Here is an 18753-nt window from a genome sequence, read left to right as displayed (position 1 = left end):
AAAAAAATAACAAACTATTTACAGAATATTTCGTTCTTTTTATTCACCTCTTTGACATTGGCAATGACATTAATGACTTCTGCCGCCATGGCACTCTGGATCGCAGTACCAATTCTTTTTTATGCATTTAGTGTCTGTAATAACAACAGCCTGGAAAGCTTCCAAATAAAGAACGTGGCACTTCTAGACGATCTCTATTTGTACTTCTTTGAGACATTTGCTCCCCTCTGAGAATGCAGCCACAGACCTCCCCTCCTCAGAGGGCGCACCCCACATTCTGCAGACATCTGCTCTAGATGCACGCTGAGGAATTCACACCAGGATAAACGTTTACATACTTTTATTAAAAAACGTTTTTAAAAAAACAACCTAGTATACACAACATGAATAGAGGTAACTGTAAAACCAATCAGGAAAAGAGCCAATAGCTTTTGAGCAAACAGAAAAGAAGGAAATATTGCAACATGATTATGAAAATCCAGCACATATTTTGGAATGTGATAAGTTAGTTTCCCGATCCCTACTTCATCTGCGTAGGCTAAACTTAGTACTAGAAGGAATCCTACGGAGTCATATTAGATAACTTGCCTGAGAGTGACACACGTATACCTTGGCCAAACAGAAAGAGTTGTGTTCTAAGTGGCAGAAAGAGTCACTTTAATAAGCCGCACTCAGATGAACTATGCAGAAGCAGGACCCTTTGAAATGGGACATGTTGATATCTTGGTCTCGGCTGTGCCCCAGCAGCACCTCCTTCTCCCTGGTCCGAAGCCCTCTCCGGGCACAATACGTATTCAGAGCTTTCACAACTTTTTGTGCAGAAATTGTTTTAAAATCATGTTAAACAACAACTAGATCTTCTGTGTCCTCCTTGTCTCTTACGTATTCTATTACACTTTTTGCGCTGATTGTTGAAAGTAAATAACAGAAAAGCCAATGTACCAGTTTGGGTTCAAAAGTCATCTAGAATAACTTACTCATGGAATCCCTACTATCACATTATCTCAGAGCAAGCATTTCACTGGTGTAAGATTAAAGTATGTTCATTTAATGTCATACACTGCGAATAAATGAAGATAAATCATATATGTAGGGCGATCAGTATATATGAAATATATAAAAATGATAACAGCATAGCTTGAAAAAAGTCATATTTGGGGATGACATCCCTGCACAGCATCCAAGTTAAAACATTTCTAAAACTTCGCTGAGAAACCCAGCAGGAGCCGAGCTCCAGATCCTCGTCTTTAGTTGAGGAAAAAGAGAAACTCCCATCAATGGGCAGAAAAGGGTCGTTTAGAGAGCTACATTCCATGGGACCGCAGGTGCGGTGGAGTTGTGATGGAATATGAAGGTACTATTTACAGCAGGACAGGCGCTACTGCAGGAGGTTCCAGATCTGGTCAGGTGCTTGAAGAGATTCGCAAAGTGAGGAATCACTAGTTGAGGAACATGCGGTTAGAAGTATGCATCAGCAGAAAATGACTTTCAAACTTTAGGTTACAAATAATCAATCAATCAAAAAATTTGTAAAGCGCGCTACCCACCCGGAGGGTTTCAAGGCGCTGGGGGAGGGGGGACCGCTACTGCTCGAACAGCCAGGTCTTGAGTTGCTTCCTGAAGGAGAGGTGGTCTTGGGTCAGACGGAGGTGGATGGGGAGGGAGTTCCAAGTCTCTAAAACAAAGTTTCTAAATGTGTAGACTTCATGTTTGCTATGAGTTTCATTTCCTTTCTACATTCCATCTCTCATGGGGTAAATAAGACATATTTTCAGATCTTTCAATCTTTTCCTGGTATGATTAATGTTCTTGCACAAGTTGTCTCCTGACCTGTGTGACAGTTTTGTATAAATGTAACAATGCCAACTTGATACTTGAAGTTTCTGTTCACATTATAAGGAGTACAAAACTAATTAGAACATTGGAATGTTGCGAGCTCCATTGGAGACAATGGGTGCTCAGGGCTTTTACTGGCTGGTAAAAGCCCGGAGCTTTAACATTCCAATGTTCAACAGCTGTGAACAATCCCCCCAGGCTCCGTGAGGACTTTATGTTATTTATTAGAACATTCTGCCCTCTAGTGGCAGAATGTTCTAATAGCCTTGTAGCCCTTCGTAGATGGGCTATACCGGAAATTAAAGTCCTGCCTTTAATGGTTGGTATAGCCCGCTATGGCGGGCTCTAAGGCTATATTAGAACATTAGAATGTTGAGGAGTGTTCCAGGGCTTCTAATGGCTGGTAGATGCCCAGAGCCGCAACATTCCAATGTTTTCCTTTCACAGTTCTTGCTGTGAACAAAAGCCTCAAGGAGCCCAGGGGTTTTTAACCACCTTGGGGCTCCGGGAGGCCTCTATTTTACGAAGTAGAACACACTGTCCTCTAGGGGCCAAATATTCTAACAGCCTTATAGCCCTCTGTAGCAGTCTATACTAGCCATTGAAGGCTGGTATAGCCCACTACGAGGGGCTGCAAGATTATATTCAACGTTTAGTTTCTCATACTATACTTTGCAGCTTATTAGAAGTCATGTCTGCTTTCTTTTCCATATGTTGTCTCTCATGGGAAGTAAGACATTTTTTATGATTAAATCCTTTCCCACATTCTGTACACTTGTAACGTTTATCTGTGGAATGTATTCCCTCATGTTTCCTAAGATCTCCCTGATGACTGAAGCTTTTTTCACATACAGTGCACCTGTAAGGCTTTTCGCCAGTGTGTGTCCTCTGATGCAGAGTAAGAATGGATTTACGGCTAAAGCTTTTCCCACATTCAGTGCACTGAAAAGGTTTTTCACCAGTGTGTGTCCTCTGATGCAGAGTAAGAATGAATTTATAGCTAAACCTTTTGTCACATACAGTGCATCCATAAGGTTTTTCACCAGTGTGTGTCCTCTCATGCACAGTAAGAATGAATTTACGGCTAAAGCTTTTGTCACATTCAGTGCACTGATAAGGTTTCTCCCCTGTATGTGTTCTTTCATGACTAGTAAGATGTTGCTTAAGCCTGAAATATTTGCCACATTCAGTGCACTGATAAGGTTTATGTCCTTTATGACCACCCTTGTGGACATTAAGATTTCCTAGCCTACTAAAGCTTTTCCCACATTCACCGCACTGATAAGGTTTCTCACCAGTATGTGTTTGTTCATGTCGGATTAGAGAAACTTTATCACTGAATCTTTTGCCACATTGAATGCACTGACACGGTTTCTCACCTGTATGCGTTTTTTCGTGTTGTGTAAGATGGCCTTTGGCAAAGTAGCTTTTCCCGCATTTTGTACAGTGATGTAGTTTTTCTCTACTTGTATGTATTCTTTTGTGCATACGTAGATTCCCATTTTGACTGAAACTTTTCCCACATTCACTACACCAATACGGTTTTTCACCTGTATGAATTTCCCTATGAATTTTCAGTTTACCACTAGAGTTAAAACATTTGCTACATTCTGAGCACTGATAAGGTTTCTCCCCTGTATGCGTTCTCTGATGGACAGTAAGCATTCCTCTCTGAGTAAAGCTTTTCCTACATTCAGAGCACTGATAAGGTTTCTCACCCGTATGCACTCTTAAATGGAGAGTGAGACTCCGCCTACACCTAAATCCTTTCCCACATTCAGTGCAAACATGTATCTTCTCATCTGTGCGTGTTCTTTTTTGGACAGTGGTTGTCCTACATTTATTGTCTCGAAGTGTTTTTTCACCTGTGTGTTTTCTTAAATGTTTCTTCATTTCAGTCCTATAACAAAACCTTTTATCACACTCAGTGCAATGAAAGGGTTTCTCACCAGTATGGATTCTCTCATGTTTATTAAGATAACCCTTTGAGTAAAATGTTTTCTCACATTCAGTGCACTGATATGGCTTCTCTCCTGTGTGTATTTGGATGTGAACTTTAAGAGCTCCGGCCTGGCGGAACCTTTTCCCACACTCAATGCACTGATGAGGTTTTTCCCCTGTATGTATTGTCTCATGTGCAGTCAGACTGCCTTTAGCACTGAAACTAATGTTACATTCAGAGCACTGGTAGGGTTTCTCACCAGTGTGTGTTCTCTCATGGACAGAAAGCTGTCCTTTCTGGCAGAAGCTTTTCCCACATTCAGAGCACTGGTATGGCTTATAACCTGTATGTGTTCTCTCATGGCAGGAAAGGAAGGATTTCTTTTTGAACCTTTTGCCGCATTCAGAGCACTGGAAGGGACTGTTACCTGTATGTGTTCTCTCATGGACAATAAGTTGATCCTTTAACCTGAACTTTTTGTCACATTCAGAGCACTGGAAGGGCTTGTTACCTGTATGAAGTCTCTCATGGACAATAAGTTGGTGCTTTAACCTGAACCTTTTGTCACATTCAGAGCACGGGAAGGGCTTGTTACCTGTATGGATGCTCTCATGGACAATAAGTTGGTGCTTTAACCTGAACCTTTTGTCACATTCAGAGCACTGATATACTTTATCAATCAGAGGCATTCTCTTGTGTATAGCAAGCTAGAGTGACCAGACGTCCCGGATTTCCCCGGACAGTCCCGGTTTTTAGAGGGCTGTCCCGGTGTCCTGACGCTTTTCTTAATTTTAAAAATATGTCCCGGTTTTTGGGACAAAGGTCAGATTGTCTAGGAAAGCATAAATTAAAGGTATGCTCTCCTTTAACAGATGTATACAAAGTATGCAATAATTAAAGTAATTTAACTGTTACTGTTGGGCAACACTGTTCCCTGTCTGCTCCCAGCCGAGAGTCGGAGTGGGGGGCAGAGAGAGGTGGGTGGGGCGGGTTGGGGGGGTGCAGGGTGGGAAGTCAAGCCATAGCTAATTTCATATGTGTAGTCTTGTAAATGTGTGATGAGCTCTATCCACAGAGGATAGTAAGCTCTGATACCCCAAGAAACTTAGCAATCCCTGTTGTCTGTGGATACTAGGCTCTGAATGCTGAGGCTCTGTCAAGTGGGCATAATAAGCACTGTCTCACTTGGACAGTAAGTTCCATCAAGTGTGTACAGTAATCTCAGTTTGCTGTGGATAGTGAGTTCTACCGATTGTGGATCGTAAGCTCTGGGTTCTGTAGTAAGCTCAGTTGACAGTGGCAAGCAAGGTGTTCTACATTACGTGCCCTTACATAATTTTACAATCCAATGCTTCTTTCAAGTTTAGAACTAACTTGTAGTTGCGATATATTACACATTAGCACCCACACAGTGATTTGTCAGTAGGAATTCAGTCAGATAATTGGAGAAAAAATGTATAGCTCCAAAGAGTCCGGCGTTCAGTAGATTTGTCTGGCTGCTGAGATGGTTCTCATGATGTGACCAGGCATTTGATGGAGGACTCAAACCATTTTCACATTCGGTAATTTCAAGTCTCTCGGTTCCTCATTATTTTCAGACTGTCTGTACTACTAATGTTGTTTCCGGAGCACCTGCGCATGTTCAGCATTAGATTTTTAGCAGTGTTATTCTTCAGGTGATTTAACACAGGCGTCACTGTATCGGTTTCCGCTCAAGCTTTAATACCTGTTGGATTAAAATAGTTTCTCCATTAGTTTCTGCATGTACAATAAACACAAACAGCATTACTGATCTAATCTTTTTCATAATAAAAACACTGTGTGCAGATGCTGGGAATCAGAGTTCTAGGAACACAGGGTTAGTAGGGGTCTGATAGTCTGTGAAGGTAAGCAACTTAAAGCAATTAAGAGTTAATGGGTGCACAGCTGCTCCGCCTGGTCCACTCAAGGGCACTGACAGCTTACAATCAGACTGCAAACCACTGATCTCATGATCAAAGCTGCCCAATCGTTTCAACATGTAGACCCGCAATAGACAAGGCTTTGTTAATGAAATTGTTATTTGCGGCCTGTGATTCGACAAAACCAGCCCAGTTGAAAAGTAAGAAGATTCATCCAAATCATAAAGAATTCTACTTCCACGCTATTAAAAAAAAACAAATAAAAGACGGGGCCATGATGGTGTGAGACCCGTGGCAGAGTGGTCTGTCTCAGTGGTGATTGTAGGTGGCGGGACAGTGGAACAGCGGCCCTCCCATCAAGTGAAACAGAGTGGTCTGTCTCAGTGGTGTGTGGAGGTGGCGGGATAGGGGGACAACGGCCCTCCCATCAAGTGAAACAGAGTGGTCTGTCTCAGAGGTGAGTGTAGCGGCTGCAGAACTGTAGGTGAGGGGGGACAGCACTCTTCTGATCTGCTACGTCCCAGCACTGAAGAGTACTTACTCTGCTGCAACCTCGCTGCCAAGAAGGGCGTGCCACCAGAAAAGGGGCGGGCAGGGCCAAAGGAACTTAGAAGCAGCTTAAAATGGCAAAGGCCACATGAATGTGACGGGGACCTCGGCATCCCCACACATTGAATAGAGAGCCGTAAACCCCACACAAGCAAGGGAACAAAACAGGGTCTCCTAGGTAAACCGCCCACAAAGCGTAGCTGTAACTGGGATGGGAAACATAACAAATCTAGGTGGGAAATACATCTGGGCGGAATTGAATCTGGCACTGACAAGGGACCTCCTAAGGAGGAATCGAACCCCAAAACAAGAAAGTTTCACAGAATGGGCGCTAGGCCATTGCAAAACCACAGGGTGCCATAAGCTAGAACATCAAGCACCTCCCCATCCCTCTTCCTTCAGATGAAATTGTACAACCAGCAAGAAGGGTTACCAACCAAGGATGGAATAAAGGTGCGAAGAAACAAACTGATCAAACAAATCCGTCCTCATCAGGAAGAAAAGATGATACAGGAGCTCAAAGTCGGGAAACGTCCTAAACAACGTGTTGTGAACAACGCAGACATTTCCCATGCAAGCGGAACCACCTTTTTCTGTGCCTTAACCACACATGTGCCAAACTATGTGTTTAAGACACAGAAAAAGGCAGAGTGGATCAGGAGAGGACGCAGTGAGTTAAGTGAGGCTGAGGTAGCATTGGGGGGGTCAGTTTTAGGGGGGGTGGATTAAGGGTTTGGGTGGATGGGGAGGGGTCAGGCTTTGTTTTTTTAGCAGCAGGGTGGGGGGTTTGGGTATTTCTTTATTTTGGGGTTAGGGTTGGTGATCAAGCTATTTTTTGTTTTTTAGGGCCAGGGTGGGGTGGTTTGCGTATTTTTTTTTGGGGGGGGGGGTTTAAGGAAGGGCAGTAGGAGAAAGGATCAGGAGAGGACGCAGTACAGAAAGTGGGGTTGGATTGGTGGGTAGTTTTTAGCAGCTGGGGTGGTGTTTGGGTAGTTTAATTTTTAGGAGCAGGGTTGGTGGGGTCGGGGTATTTTTGTTTTAGGGCTCAGGGCGGGTCGGGGGTTTAGGATATTTTTTTATTTTTTATTTTTAGGATTTAGGGTGGGTTGGGGTAGTTTACTTATTGGGGGGAGGTTTTAGAGCTCAAGGTGGGTGGAGGGATGTCTTGGTAGTTTAGTTTTATGGGGTAGGGTTAAGTTTTTTTTTTTAGGGCTCTTGGGCAAGTTCACTTATTAGGGGGAAGGTTTTAGGGCTCAGGGCTGGTGGAAGTGTCAGGTGAGTTTAGTTTTTAGGGGGAGTGATGGGGGGGTCAGGGTAGTTTTTTTTTTTTTTAAGGGCTCTGGGCGGGTCATGGTAGTTCCGTTTTTGGGGGGTGTTGGCTGGGATAATTTGTTTTTTTTTTAGGGCTCAGGGCGGGTGGGGTTGTCGGGGTAGTTTAGTTTTAAGGGACAGGGGTGGGTGGACGGGTAGTTTATTTTTAGGGTTCAGGCCGGGTGAGAGGGGTCGTGGTACTTCAGTTTTTAGGAGTGGGGTGGGGAGGGGTTGGGATATATATATATTTTTTTAGGGCTCAGGGTGGGGAGGGGTTAGGGTATTTAGGTATTAGGGGTAGGGGTTGTTTTGGGTTTCATTGCATGAAAGAACCATGCATGCCGTTTCCACACAGGCCTTAACTAGGCGTGCTTTTACAACAAAATATGTTGTAAAGGCATGCGTGGTAAAGGAATGCGTGAAAACAACACGTGGTTCCAACTGCGATGTTAAGGCATGCGTTGTTCTGGCATGCGTGGTTCCATCATACAACCCTCAAAGACCACCATCAGTAGATGCAAAACTGACTGAAGAACCTACAAAGATAGATAAACTGGCAGAATTCTAGAAACAATTTCATCTACAAGGCAGGCATTAGAATTCAAACAGAGGAAGTTGTCTGACAGAGTCAAAGAGACCGAGATGTCCATATCAGAACTACTGTTCCCTATTTAACAAGGGTGGTCTGGACCTTAATGCTAGCAAGGAAAAATAGCCCCTGTATACAGCCCTTCCCCAGCTCACCTCTCTGAAGAAGCTCTGTTTATCTGCAGACAGCAAAAACACAACCTAGATTAGTGCTTCTTTTTCTGGGCCATCCCCTCAACGCTTTCCAATTGATTTCCCTCCTTCCTGTTTCTCCGGGGCCATTACTCTGAGCCCCTGCTGGTCCAGAGGACCAGGACTATGCAGCTGAATTTAATCCCCTGGGCTTCCTCCATGCTACTCCCGCGACTCACCTGAAAGGACATCGGCATGTGAACAGAGGTCAAAGTGGGCAGGATCTCTCTCTGGGGAACAAAAAGAGTATCCCTACTTCTTGATAAAAAACAGCCGTCCCTGAATTGTTAATGCCAGACTAGCGGTGCCTCTGCCTGAAAGCAAAAGGAGGGGTGGGGGATGGGACCTCCTTTACAGTGAAGTGATGGAGGGAGAGAGAGCTAAATAGGAAAACCACTTTCTCACTAGGGGGCCTCCTATCTGAAAGGCACATCAAATTGTCCAATTGGGTAATCACCAAGTATAAAGGCTGCTTTAGACACAGTACAGATTTTAATTGATGGAGTCACCTGAAGCTTCATCATGACAAAGTTTATTCTTTTTGAGAAGTATTTTAAAGGAGTTATTAACTGAGCTCTGGAGTGGGTCCTTTTAATGGACACTTACAGAAGTGTTTGTACTTGGTGTAGTCTCATTACAAACTACTGAAAGTACTTGTTTTATTTGAACACTAGATCATCTTTGAAGCAGCCTATTTTATACTGTGTAACACATTTTCAAAGTAATAACTTACATTTTCAAAGTGCTTTCTGTCACAAGCTGGGACCTTGAAGCACTATAAATACTCAGCTCAATATTCCCATCTGAGCCAAAGAGGATTCAGTTCTGTGGCTTTCTAAACACACACAAACATCTGCAGTGATCACATCAGCCATCTGCAGTTTGCGTTGATTAGTTTAACTTGCACTTTTTTTCTCAATTGAGATGTGTGTGTTACTTTATGTGGAGTTACCTGAAGGTGAAAGACAACACGAAACTTACAGAATGTGTATGTTATTTTTAGGCATGGCATCCTTGACCGCACCACCACGCACATTACCCTGCCCCATGGCACCTCAGGATTACTGTTCCACACTTTTTTATGCTCTTCAGCTGCTGCATGTAAATGAAGAGAGTTTGGAAATGCACCAAATAAACAAGATCATGCTTCCAGGCCATCTTTACTCCCAAGTACATGCAGAGGCATTGGTGCCTGCCTGGGAATACAATCACGGACTCTATAGGGGTAGAGGTATTATACAGACGTTTTTGAGGGTCATAATATTTGTAAAAATGACACATTTGTAGCAAGGGGTTGAACACGTGGGGCCAGATGATGAGGGATGAGTACCCCTCAGAAGAAATTTACCACTGAAGAATGACATAATCATCACAGATTGTAATATAGAATGTTAAAGGGTGGGCTCCAATAGCGAACACTACAAAAACCAAGACTTCTTGAAACACAAAGAGGCGGGAATAATATTCCTACAAGACACACCTTACTCCAGAGAAGCAACCAACTTACAACATAAGTGGAGGGGGCACTGATCTGGGTTAGGCTTGGGGTGCCCTTTAAACCACTAGAATCAGACATAGATAAAGAGGATCGATACGCAATAGTTCAGGAAGAGTGTATGGCAGAGTTATTATTCAGTGTAGCACACATGCCCCAAATAAAGAACAAGCCAACTATCTGGCATCACTATCCACAACACTGGCCCAAATACCTCACACTTTGATGCTCCTGGGTGGAGACTTCACTTGTGTAGCCCAGAACGCGACCGCTCGCACCCACTGTTACCAAGTACACATGTAGAGGGATCAGCTAAGGCTTGGAATAGCTGTTTGGTACAATAGGGAACAACGGCTGGATGGAGGAGATTAGATCCAGTAAACCGTGAATATGTTTTTTCATTCATGTGTAAGTAATCTCCATGTCAGGTTAGACAGTACTGTGCTCATGCACTATAAACCTTGAGATCCTACACGCTGAATATCTGAGCAGAACGATCTTCGATCACAACCCATTACTGATGATTGCGCTTTTAAGGAGTTGCTGAGGGAAACCATCCCGAATGTCTTAGGTTTTGAAAAAATGAGAACCCAGCATCCAACAGTTTGATGCAATGGGAGGCCTTTACGGTAGTGGACCGAAGACTGCATGAATGCAGCAGTGAAGTAGTGGGTACAAGAACGACACTAGTGAGGGGGGCGAACGTAATGGATATATCTCTTAGAGAGCCAGAGCAGAGGGAGGTGAGAAACACAAAACAAAAAAGCACTTTCTAAAACAAATATGCTGGAATATTAGAAATCTCTTCCTCAGGTTTCAATATTTCTTCCAAGTCTTTATTGCAGATCCATTGTGATATTACCCCATCTAATCCTAGCTATGTTTTGTGCCAGTACGACTGATTTTTTTAATGCTTCTTCTGTGTATTCAAAATGAGAATAACCAAAATGAAAATTTCCAAAGACAACTTTTCAGAATGTAAAAGAAACAATCAAAATGTCCCATGAAATTTGTGCTAGTTTTAGATTACTTCGGCTGCTTTTGTATTTAACAAGTTGCTGATGGTAGGGTGTATCGTAGAAGCAGAGTTTTTTGCACTCTGGTTTCATTCTGTATGTTTGAAGTGAAATAGTTTCTGCTTAAGCTTAATTCCGCTCTTTGCAGAACTGCCCGAACTATGTGGAACTTGCCGCTGTTCCTATTTTTATACGATGGTACAACAGATCTTCCATGAAACTGCAGTTCATCTCTTCAGGCTGGATTCTGCTCTGCAATGCTATAATACGTTATTTAAAGGCACAAATAAAATATTCACAATCTACGACAAAGATGTACACTGTTAGTTCGCTCTGGTTCAATCATGGCTGCAGTCAAGAAACATGGCATGGTTTTCAGACCAAAATGGTGACGTTTTCAGGTTAGTCTTACCTTGAATTTCTGAAACCATTATCCATGTCATGTTTTCCTTATAATTTTACTGTATAACTCCTACTCAGTGTATACTGCGCCCTTTACCCATTAGAGAATTAGAATACCAGCAGCTCCACTGAAAACAACAGAGTGGCCCAGGATAAAATGGCTGGTGTAGACCTTCTGCTCCAACATTCAAATGTTTGCCTTCCTGTTTCTCCATTCAAGTGGGTGAAATATTTGAAAAACAATACTGCTCAGGCTATAACAGTTGTTAAAAGCCCCCATCCTAGAGGCTTTCGCCTGCGGGCCTCTAACATCGTACACGAAGAAGACTTTTCTTCCAGGGCCAAAAGAACTAAGGTCACATCTCCGCCATTTGAATGGAACTACATTGATTCCCCTTGCCAGTCCGTATCATGTTCAAAAGCAGCTGCATCATTTAAAAACCCATCATGACCAATACCCAGGCTTACCTTGCAGACAGCTCACACTCTGGTGGCTTTTGATATACCTGCAGACAAGGCCACCATCAGACTGGAGACTAAGGAAAAGGAAGAACCAAGCAGCTGGTCTTTTCCATCTATACACCAAGGATCTGGAGCAACATCCCCGTATCCATAAGGAACGTCCCCCGTTGCGCTCCAACTTACGAAAGAGTTAAAGATACTGAGAGCAAGTGGCATTGCCAATGCGTTGTAGCCGCGTGGTACACCAGTGCAGCATGGCTAAAAGGTCAAGAAAAAACACTGAACCTGTCTTAGCCTTTTTTTTCTGGTGGGAGGGAGGGGCAAGGCACGCCGAAAAGGGTAGTGGGGAGGCATGGGACAGAGGTATGGGTGAAGAAATGACAAGGGGGAGGCAGGCAAGGGGAAAGGGCCAAGAAACAACGGGGGAAGCAACAAGAACAGAGCAAGCAATTAAGGGGAAAACAACAATTACAAATAATTGGACCAAGCAATGAAAGGGTAAAGCAACAACAATGGGAAAAGCCACAACGGAACAGGGGAGACGGCCTGCAAACATATGCACTTTTATGGAGTGTGTAAGCAAAAACAATAGTATCACCAATGAAGTGTGAGTAGCGGAAGGACAATGCACTTGAGAAGGAAGCAGTAGTGGGTGAGAGACAAACACACAAGCAGGAGATGTAGCTGGCGCATGCTGACCAAAAAGCAGCAAGGACACGAGTGATGAGGCAATCAACCAATGGAAAGCAATGGAATGGTTCAAAGAACCCTGTAAGTAAACAAAAAGTCACACAACTGTGAGAGCAAGGTCTGCCTCCGGCAAAACCTAAGCAGTGATAGGTCAAGTGCTTAAAATCATTTCAACCACTGGTAATTACCCTGAGTGGCAATCCAGCCCATCATTATTTTTCACCACCATGGAGCCTCATTCAGGAACCAGCCAAATGCAAATCAGCCCTGTGCTCCTCCTCAAGGCACAGTTCAGCCCAAGCTGACAGGCCCCAAATAAACCAGTATCATAAACTGAATTACCCAGAGCACTAACTGTTCTGGGGAGGGGAGAGAGAAATTATTATGATATATATGACTCTTCCTCCCCACTGAAGCTACAACACACAATGTATGGTACAACCTCACTTATATGTATCTCACAGATTTCTCACATTTCACGTGACCCTATGGCACTGCAGTAGAGTTGGCTAATTTTAATAATCAACACTAAAAAACATCTCTCAGATGTCCTGCTAATCAAAATCAACATCAGTAAAGACGACTTGATGAGTCAGATACAGTTAATCACCTACACTAAGAAACAAAGAAATAACGGATTGCAAACTTCAAAGGGTATCAAGAAATGTTTGCACACAAGGGTCTATCTATACACACAGGAGGATTATCTACCAAAGTCCTCCACGAAAAGGTCCTTACTACCAGGGTGGCCGGCCTTCAGAGTCTGCCTCTGAGGGATGGAGTAGCGACAATGTAAACTAAAGTGCAAGAGCACCAACCAAAAGAGAGGAAGAAAATATAACAACCGCTAGTTCCAGCCACCCCTGCCACCAGCACAGGCTGCCACCCTCAAAGGGGACTGTAACAGGGGGCGTTATCCAGTGAGGTATATAAGGCTTGTATTCAGTCCATAAAGTTCTCGTCTCTATGTATTATTTGGCCCGTTGTACTTTATTTTTACCTAATACAGAAGTCTAATTCTTCTTTGACTATTTAGAGGTAAGTGTATTTTGTATTATGTCCCTTGTAGGAGGTTGGCTCTGTATATACTATCTCAAAGTGAGAGATAGTGTGCACAGAGAGTACAAGGGTTCCCCTCAGAGGTTGATAGTGGCAAAAAGAGATAATTCTAATGCTCTGTTTTGTGGTAGTGTGGTAGTGTGGTCAAGCAGTAGGCTTATCAGAGGGTAGTGTTAAGCATTTGTTGTACACACACAGGCAATAAATGAGGAACACACACTCAAAGACTTACTCCAGGCCAATAGGTTTTATATAGAAATATATATTTTCTTAATTTTTAAAACCCCAAGATTCAAATTTGAGGTAAGCACATAAAATGTAAGGTACTTTACACAGGTAAGTATAGAACTTTGATTTAAAACAGTAGTACACACAGTTTTGGGTAAAATGGCAAATAGCTATTTTAAAAGTGGACAGTGTAAAAATCAACAGTTCCTGCGGAAGGTAAGTAAACGTTAGTTTCTCAGGTAAGTAAACCACTTACACAGTCAGTCTGCTGGGCATAGGCAGCCCACTGTTGGGGGTTCAAAGCAACCCCAAAGCCACAGCAACACAGGGCCAGTCAGGTGCAAAGGTGGGCCCAAAACACATAGGCGCCTATGAAGAACAGGGGTGCTCTGGTTCCAGTCTGCTGGCAGGTAAGTACCTGAGTCCTCGGGGAGCAGACCAGGGGGTTTTGTAGAGCACTGGGACACACACACACCAAACACATCCTCAGCAGCACAGGGGCGGCCGGGTGCAGTGTGCAAAGTAAGGGTTGGGTTTTGTATTGAAAACAATAGAGGGACCCGGGGGTCACTCGTGCGATGCAGGCAGGGCACAGGGTGGCTTCTCGGGCCAGCCACTGACTGGGCTAGGATGAGGGCCGTCTGCTGGTCACTCCTGCACTAGTAGGTGGATCCTCTCGGTGCTGGGGGCTGCGGTGCAGTGCTTGGTCCAGGTGTCGGGTTCCTTTGTTACCAGGCAGTCGCGGTCAGGGGCATCCTCTGGATCCTCTCTGCAGGTGTCGCTGTGGGGGTGCAGGAAGGTCAACTCAGGGTGTCAACGTCGTTGGAGTCGCTTGGGAGTCCTCTCTGCAGTATTGGTTGTCCTGAACTCGAGCCAGGGGCGTCAGGTGCAGAGTGGGAAGGCTCACGTTTCTGGTGGGAAGTTAGAGTTTCTTTAAAGTTGCTTGCTTTGTTGTTGTGTCTGGACAGAGCTGCTGTTCTCTGGAGGTTCTTGGTCCTTTAGGTGCAGGTCAGTCCTCTGAGTCATCAGAGGTCGCTAGTCCTGCTGGATGCGTCGCTGTGCAGATTCTTTGAGTCTGGAGACAGGCCGGTAGGGCTGATGCAAGTCAGTTGTCTCCGTTGTCTCTGCTGGTCTTTCAGGTCAGCAGTCCTCCTTCTTTCTTCAGGTTGCAGGAATCTGATTTCCTGGGTTCAGGGTCGCCCCTAAATACTGAATTTAGGGGTGTGTTTATGTCTGGGGGGCAGTAGCCAATGGCTACTGCCCTGGAGGGTGGCTACACCCTCTTTGTGCCTCCTCCCTGAGGGGAGGGGGCACACCCCTATTCCTATTGGGGGAATCCTCAGAAACCAAGATGGAGTTTTTTTTTAAGGCAGGGGCCACCTCAGCTCAGGACACCTTAGGGGCTGTCCTGACTGGTTGGTGACTCCTCCTTCTTTTTCTCATTATCTCCTCCAGACTTGCCGCCAAAAGTGGGGGCTTTGTCTGGAGGGGCGGGCATCTCCAGTAGCTGCGATGCCCTAGGGCGCTGTAACAACAAGCATGAGCCTTTGAGGCTCACCGCCAGGTGTTACAGTTCCTGCAGGGGGGAGGTGAGAAGCACCTCCACCCAGTGCAGGCTTTGTTCCTGGCCACCGAGTGACAAAGGCACTCACCCCATGTGGTCAGAAACTTGCCTGGTTTTGTCAGGCTGGCAGGAACTGGTCAGCCTAACACTAGGAATTGGACTGGTATACAGGGGGCATCTCGACGATGCCCTGTGTGTGTATTTTTTAATAAATCCCACATTGGCATCAGTGTGCATTTATTGTGCTGAGAGGTTTGATACCAAACTTCCCAGATTTCAGTGTAGCCATTATGCAACGGTGGAGTTCGTAATTGACAGACTCCCAGACCATATACTCTTTATAGCTACCCTGCACTTACAATGTCTAAGGTTTGGCTTAGACACTGTAGGGGCATAGTGCTCATGCAACTATGCCCCAACCTGTGGTATAGTGCACCCTGCATTAGGGCTGTAAGGCCTGCTAGAGGGGTGACTTACCCATGCCACAGGCAATGGGTTGAGGGCATGGCATCTTGAGGGGAGTGCCATGTCGACTTAGTCATTGTCCCCCCCACCAGCACACACAAGCTGTGAGGCAGTGTGCATGTGCTGAGTGAGGGGTCCCCAGGGTGGCATAAGACATGCTGCAGCCCTTACAGACCTTCCCTCGCCACAGGGCCCTTGATACAAGGGGTACCAGTTAAAAGGGACTTATCTGTGTGCCAGGGCTGTGCCAATTGTGAGAACAAAGGTACAGTTTGAGGGAAAGAACACTGGTGCTGGGGCCTGGTTAGCAGGGTCCCAGCACACTTTCAATCATAACTGGCATCAACAAAAGGCAAAACATTTGGGGGTAACCATGCCAAGGGAGGCATTTCCCTACACAACTCCCTCCCACCCCCAAACGAAAAAGGATGAGACTAATCTTTCCCAAGAGACTCTTCATTTTCTAAGTGGAAGAACCTGGAAAGGCCATCAGCATTGGCATGGGCAGTCCCAGGTCTGTGTTCCACTACAAAGTCCATTCCCTGCAGGGATATGGGCCACCGCAACAGTTTAGGGTTTTCTCCTTTCATTTGCATCAGCCATCGTAGAGGTCTGTGGTTAGTTTGAACTATGAAGTGAGTACCAAACAGGTATGGTCTCAACTTCTTCAGGAACCAAACCACAGCAAAGGCCTCCCTCTCAACGGCACTCCAACGCTGCTCCCTGGGGAGTAACCTCCTGCTAATGAAAGCAACAAGCTGGTCAAGCCCATCATCATTTGTCTGGGACAGGACTGCTCCTATCTCATGCTCAGAGGCATCAGTCTACTCAATGAACTGCTTTGAATAATCTGGAGCTTTCAAAACTGGTGCTGAACACATAGCTTCTTTCAGAGTGTCAAAGGCCTTTTGACAGTCCAAGGTCCAGTTAACTTTTCTGGGCATTTTCTTGGAGGTAAGTTCTGTGGGGGGTGTCACTATGGATCCATATCCCTTCACAAACCTCCTATAGTATCTAGCCAAGCCAAGGAATGCCCTGACTTGAGTCTGGGTTTTTGGAGCTTCCCAGTCCAGAATATTCTGGATCTTGGGTTGAGGTGGCTGAACATGGCCCCTACGTACAAGGTGTCCCAAGTAAACCACAGTACCCTGCCCTATCTGACATTTAGATGCCTTGATAGAGAGGCCTGCTGCTTGCAGGGCATATAAACCCTTCTTTAGGTGGACCAGGTGATCCTGCCAGTTGGAGCTAAAGACAGCAATACCATCTCCAAGCCAGCAAGGACTTGATTCACCAACCTTTGGAAGGTGGTAGGGGCATTCTTTAAGAAAAAGGGCATCACAGTAAACTGATAGTGCCCATCAGGTGCAGAGAATGCTGTTTTCTCTTTTGCTCCTGGTGCCATTCTTATTTGTCAGTACCCTGCTGTTAAGTCAAAGGTACTTAAGAATTTGGCTGCACCTAATTTGTCAATGAGCTCATCTGCCCTAGGGATGGGGTTAGCATCTGTCTTGGTGACAGAGTTGAGCCCTCTGTAGTCCACACAACACCTCATCTCTCTCTTTCCATCTCTTTCCATCTTTGGTGTGAGGTTTGAGGACTAAGACCACTGGGCTAGCTCAGGGACTGTCAGAGTGCTCAATCACTCCCAGCTCCAGCATCTTGTGGACCTCCACTTTGATGCTTTCTTTGACTTGGTCAGACTGTCTGAATATTTTATTCTTGACAGGCATATTGTCTCCTGCGTCCACATCATGGGTACACAGGTGTGCCTGACCAGGGGTCAAGGAAAATAGCTCAGCAAAATGCTGGAGGACCTTCCTGCAGTCAGCTTGCTGTTGGCCAGAGAGGGTGTCTGAGTAGACAACTCCATCTACTGAGCCATCTTTAGGGTCAGTGGAGAGGAGGTCAGGGAGAGGTTCACTCTCTGCTTCCTGATCCTCCTCAGTAACCATTAACATGCTTACATCTGCCCTGTCATGATAGAGTTTAAGGCTGTTAACATGCATCACCCTCTTCGGGATTCTGTTAGTGCCCAGGTCCACAAGGTAGGTGACCTGACTCTTCTTTTCTAGCACTGGGTAAGGACCACTCCATCTGTCTTGAAGTGCCCTGGGAGCCACAGGCTCCAGAACTCGGACTTTCTGCCCTGGCTGAAACTCAACCATAGCAGCCTTTTGGTCATACCACAACTTCTGGAGTTGTGGAAGGCCTCAAGGTTTTTGCTTGCCTTTTCCATGTAGTCTACCATCCTTGAGCGGAGGCCTAGCACATAGTCAAATACATCTTGTTTAGGTTCATGCAGAGGTCTACCTCAGCCTTCTTTTACAAGTGCCAGTGGTCCCCTGACAGAATGAATGGCTAAACAGAAGCTCAAAGGGGGAAAACCCTACTCCCTTCTGTGGCACCTCTTTGTAGGCTAAAAGCAGGCATGGCAAGAGGACATCCCATCTCCTTTTGAGTTTTTCAGGGAGCCCCATGATCATGCTCTACAATGTCTTTTTAAACCTTTCTACAAGACCATTTGTTTGTTGATGGTATGGTGTAGTGAACTTGTAAGTCACCCCACACTCATTCCACATGTGTTTCAGGTAAGCTGACATGAAGTTGGTACCTCTGTCAGAAACCACCTCCTTAGGAAATCCCACTCTGGTAAAAAATACCTATGAGTGCTTTAGCTACTGCAGGAGCAGTACTGGACCTAAGGGGAATTGCCTCAGGGTACCCTGTAGCATGATCGACTGCTACTTGAATATATTGGTTCCCTGAGGCTGTGGGAGGTTCAAGTGGACCCACTATGTCCACTCCCACTCTCTCAAAGGGGACCCCCACCACTGGAAGTGGAATGAGGGGGGGCTTTGGATGGCCACCTGTCTTACCACTGGCTTGACAGGTGACAGAGGAGGCACAAAACTCCTTTACCTTCTGGGACATATTGGGCCAATAGAAATGGTTGCCTAATCTCTCCAAAGTCTTGGTTTGTCCCAAATGCCCAGCAAGGGGAATGTCATGGGCTAAGGTCAGAATGAACTCCCTAAACTCCTGAGACACTA

The 18753-nt window shown here is 45.2% G+C and overlaps 1 protein-coding gene across 1 annotated transcript in view; it reads right to left on the bottom strand.

Moving 5' to 3' along the window:
- Positions 1–325: 325 nt before the first annotated feature.
- Positions 326–18753, bottom strand: part of LOC138246706 (zinc finger protein 208-like) — a 254660-nt gene continuing 236232 nt past the window's right edge. The window contains exons 8-9 of the mRNA XM_069201477.1: positions 8499–8549; positions 326–4485 (exon numbers count right to left, since the gene is read on the bottom strand). Of these exons, the coding sequence (XP_069057578.1) occupies positions 2497–4485; positions 8499–8549 (2040 nt within the window). The 3' untranslated portion in view covers positions 326–2496. The remainder of the gene's footprint in view (positions 4486–8498; positions 8550–18753) is intronic.

Source organism: Pleurodeles waltl, chromosome 7 (genome assembly GCF_031143425.1).
Source record: "Pleurodeles waltl isolate 20211129_DDA chromosome 7, aPleWal1.hap1.20221129, whole genome shotgun sequence".
NCBI classification, from domain to species: Eukaryota; Metazoa; Chordata; class Amphibia; order Caudata; family Salamandridae; genus Pleurodeles; species Pleurodeles waltl.
This window is presented reverse-complemented; position numbering and strand designations above follow the sequence as displayed.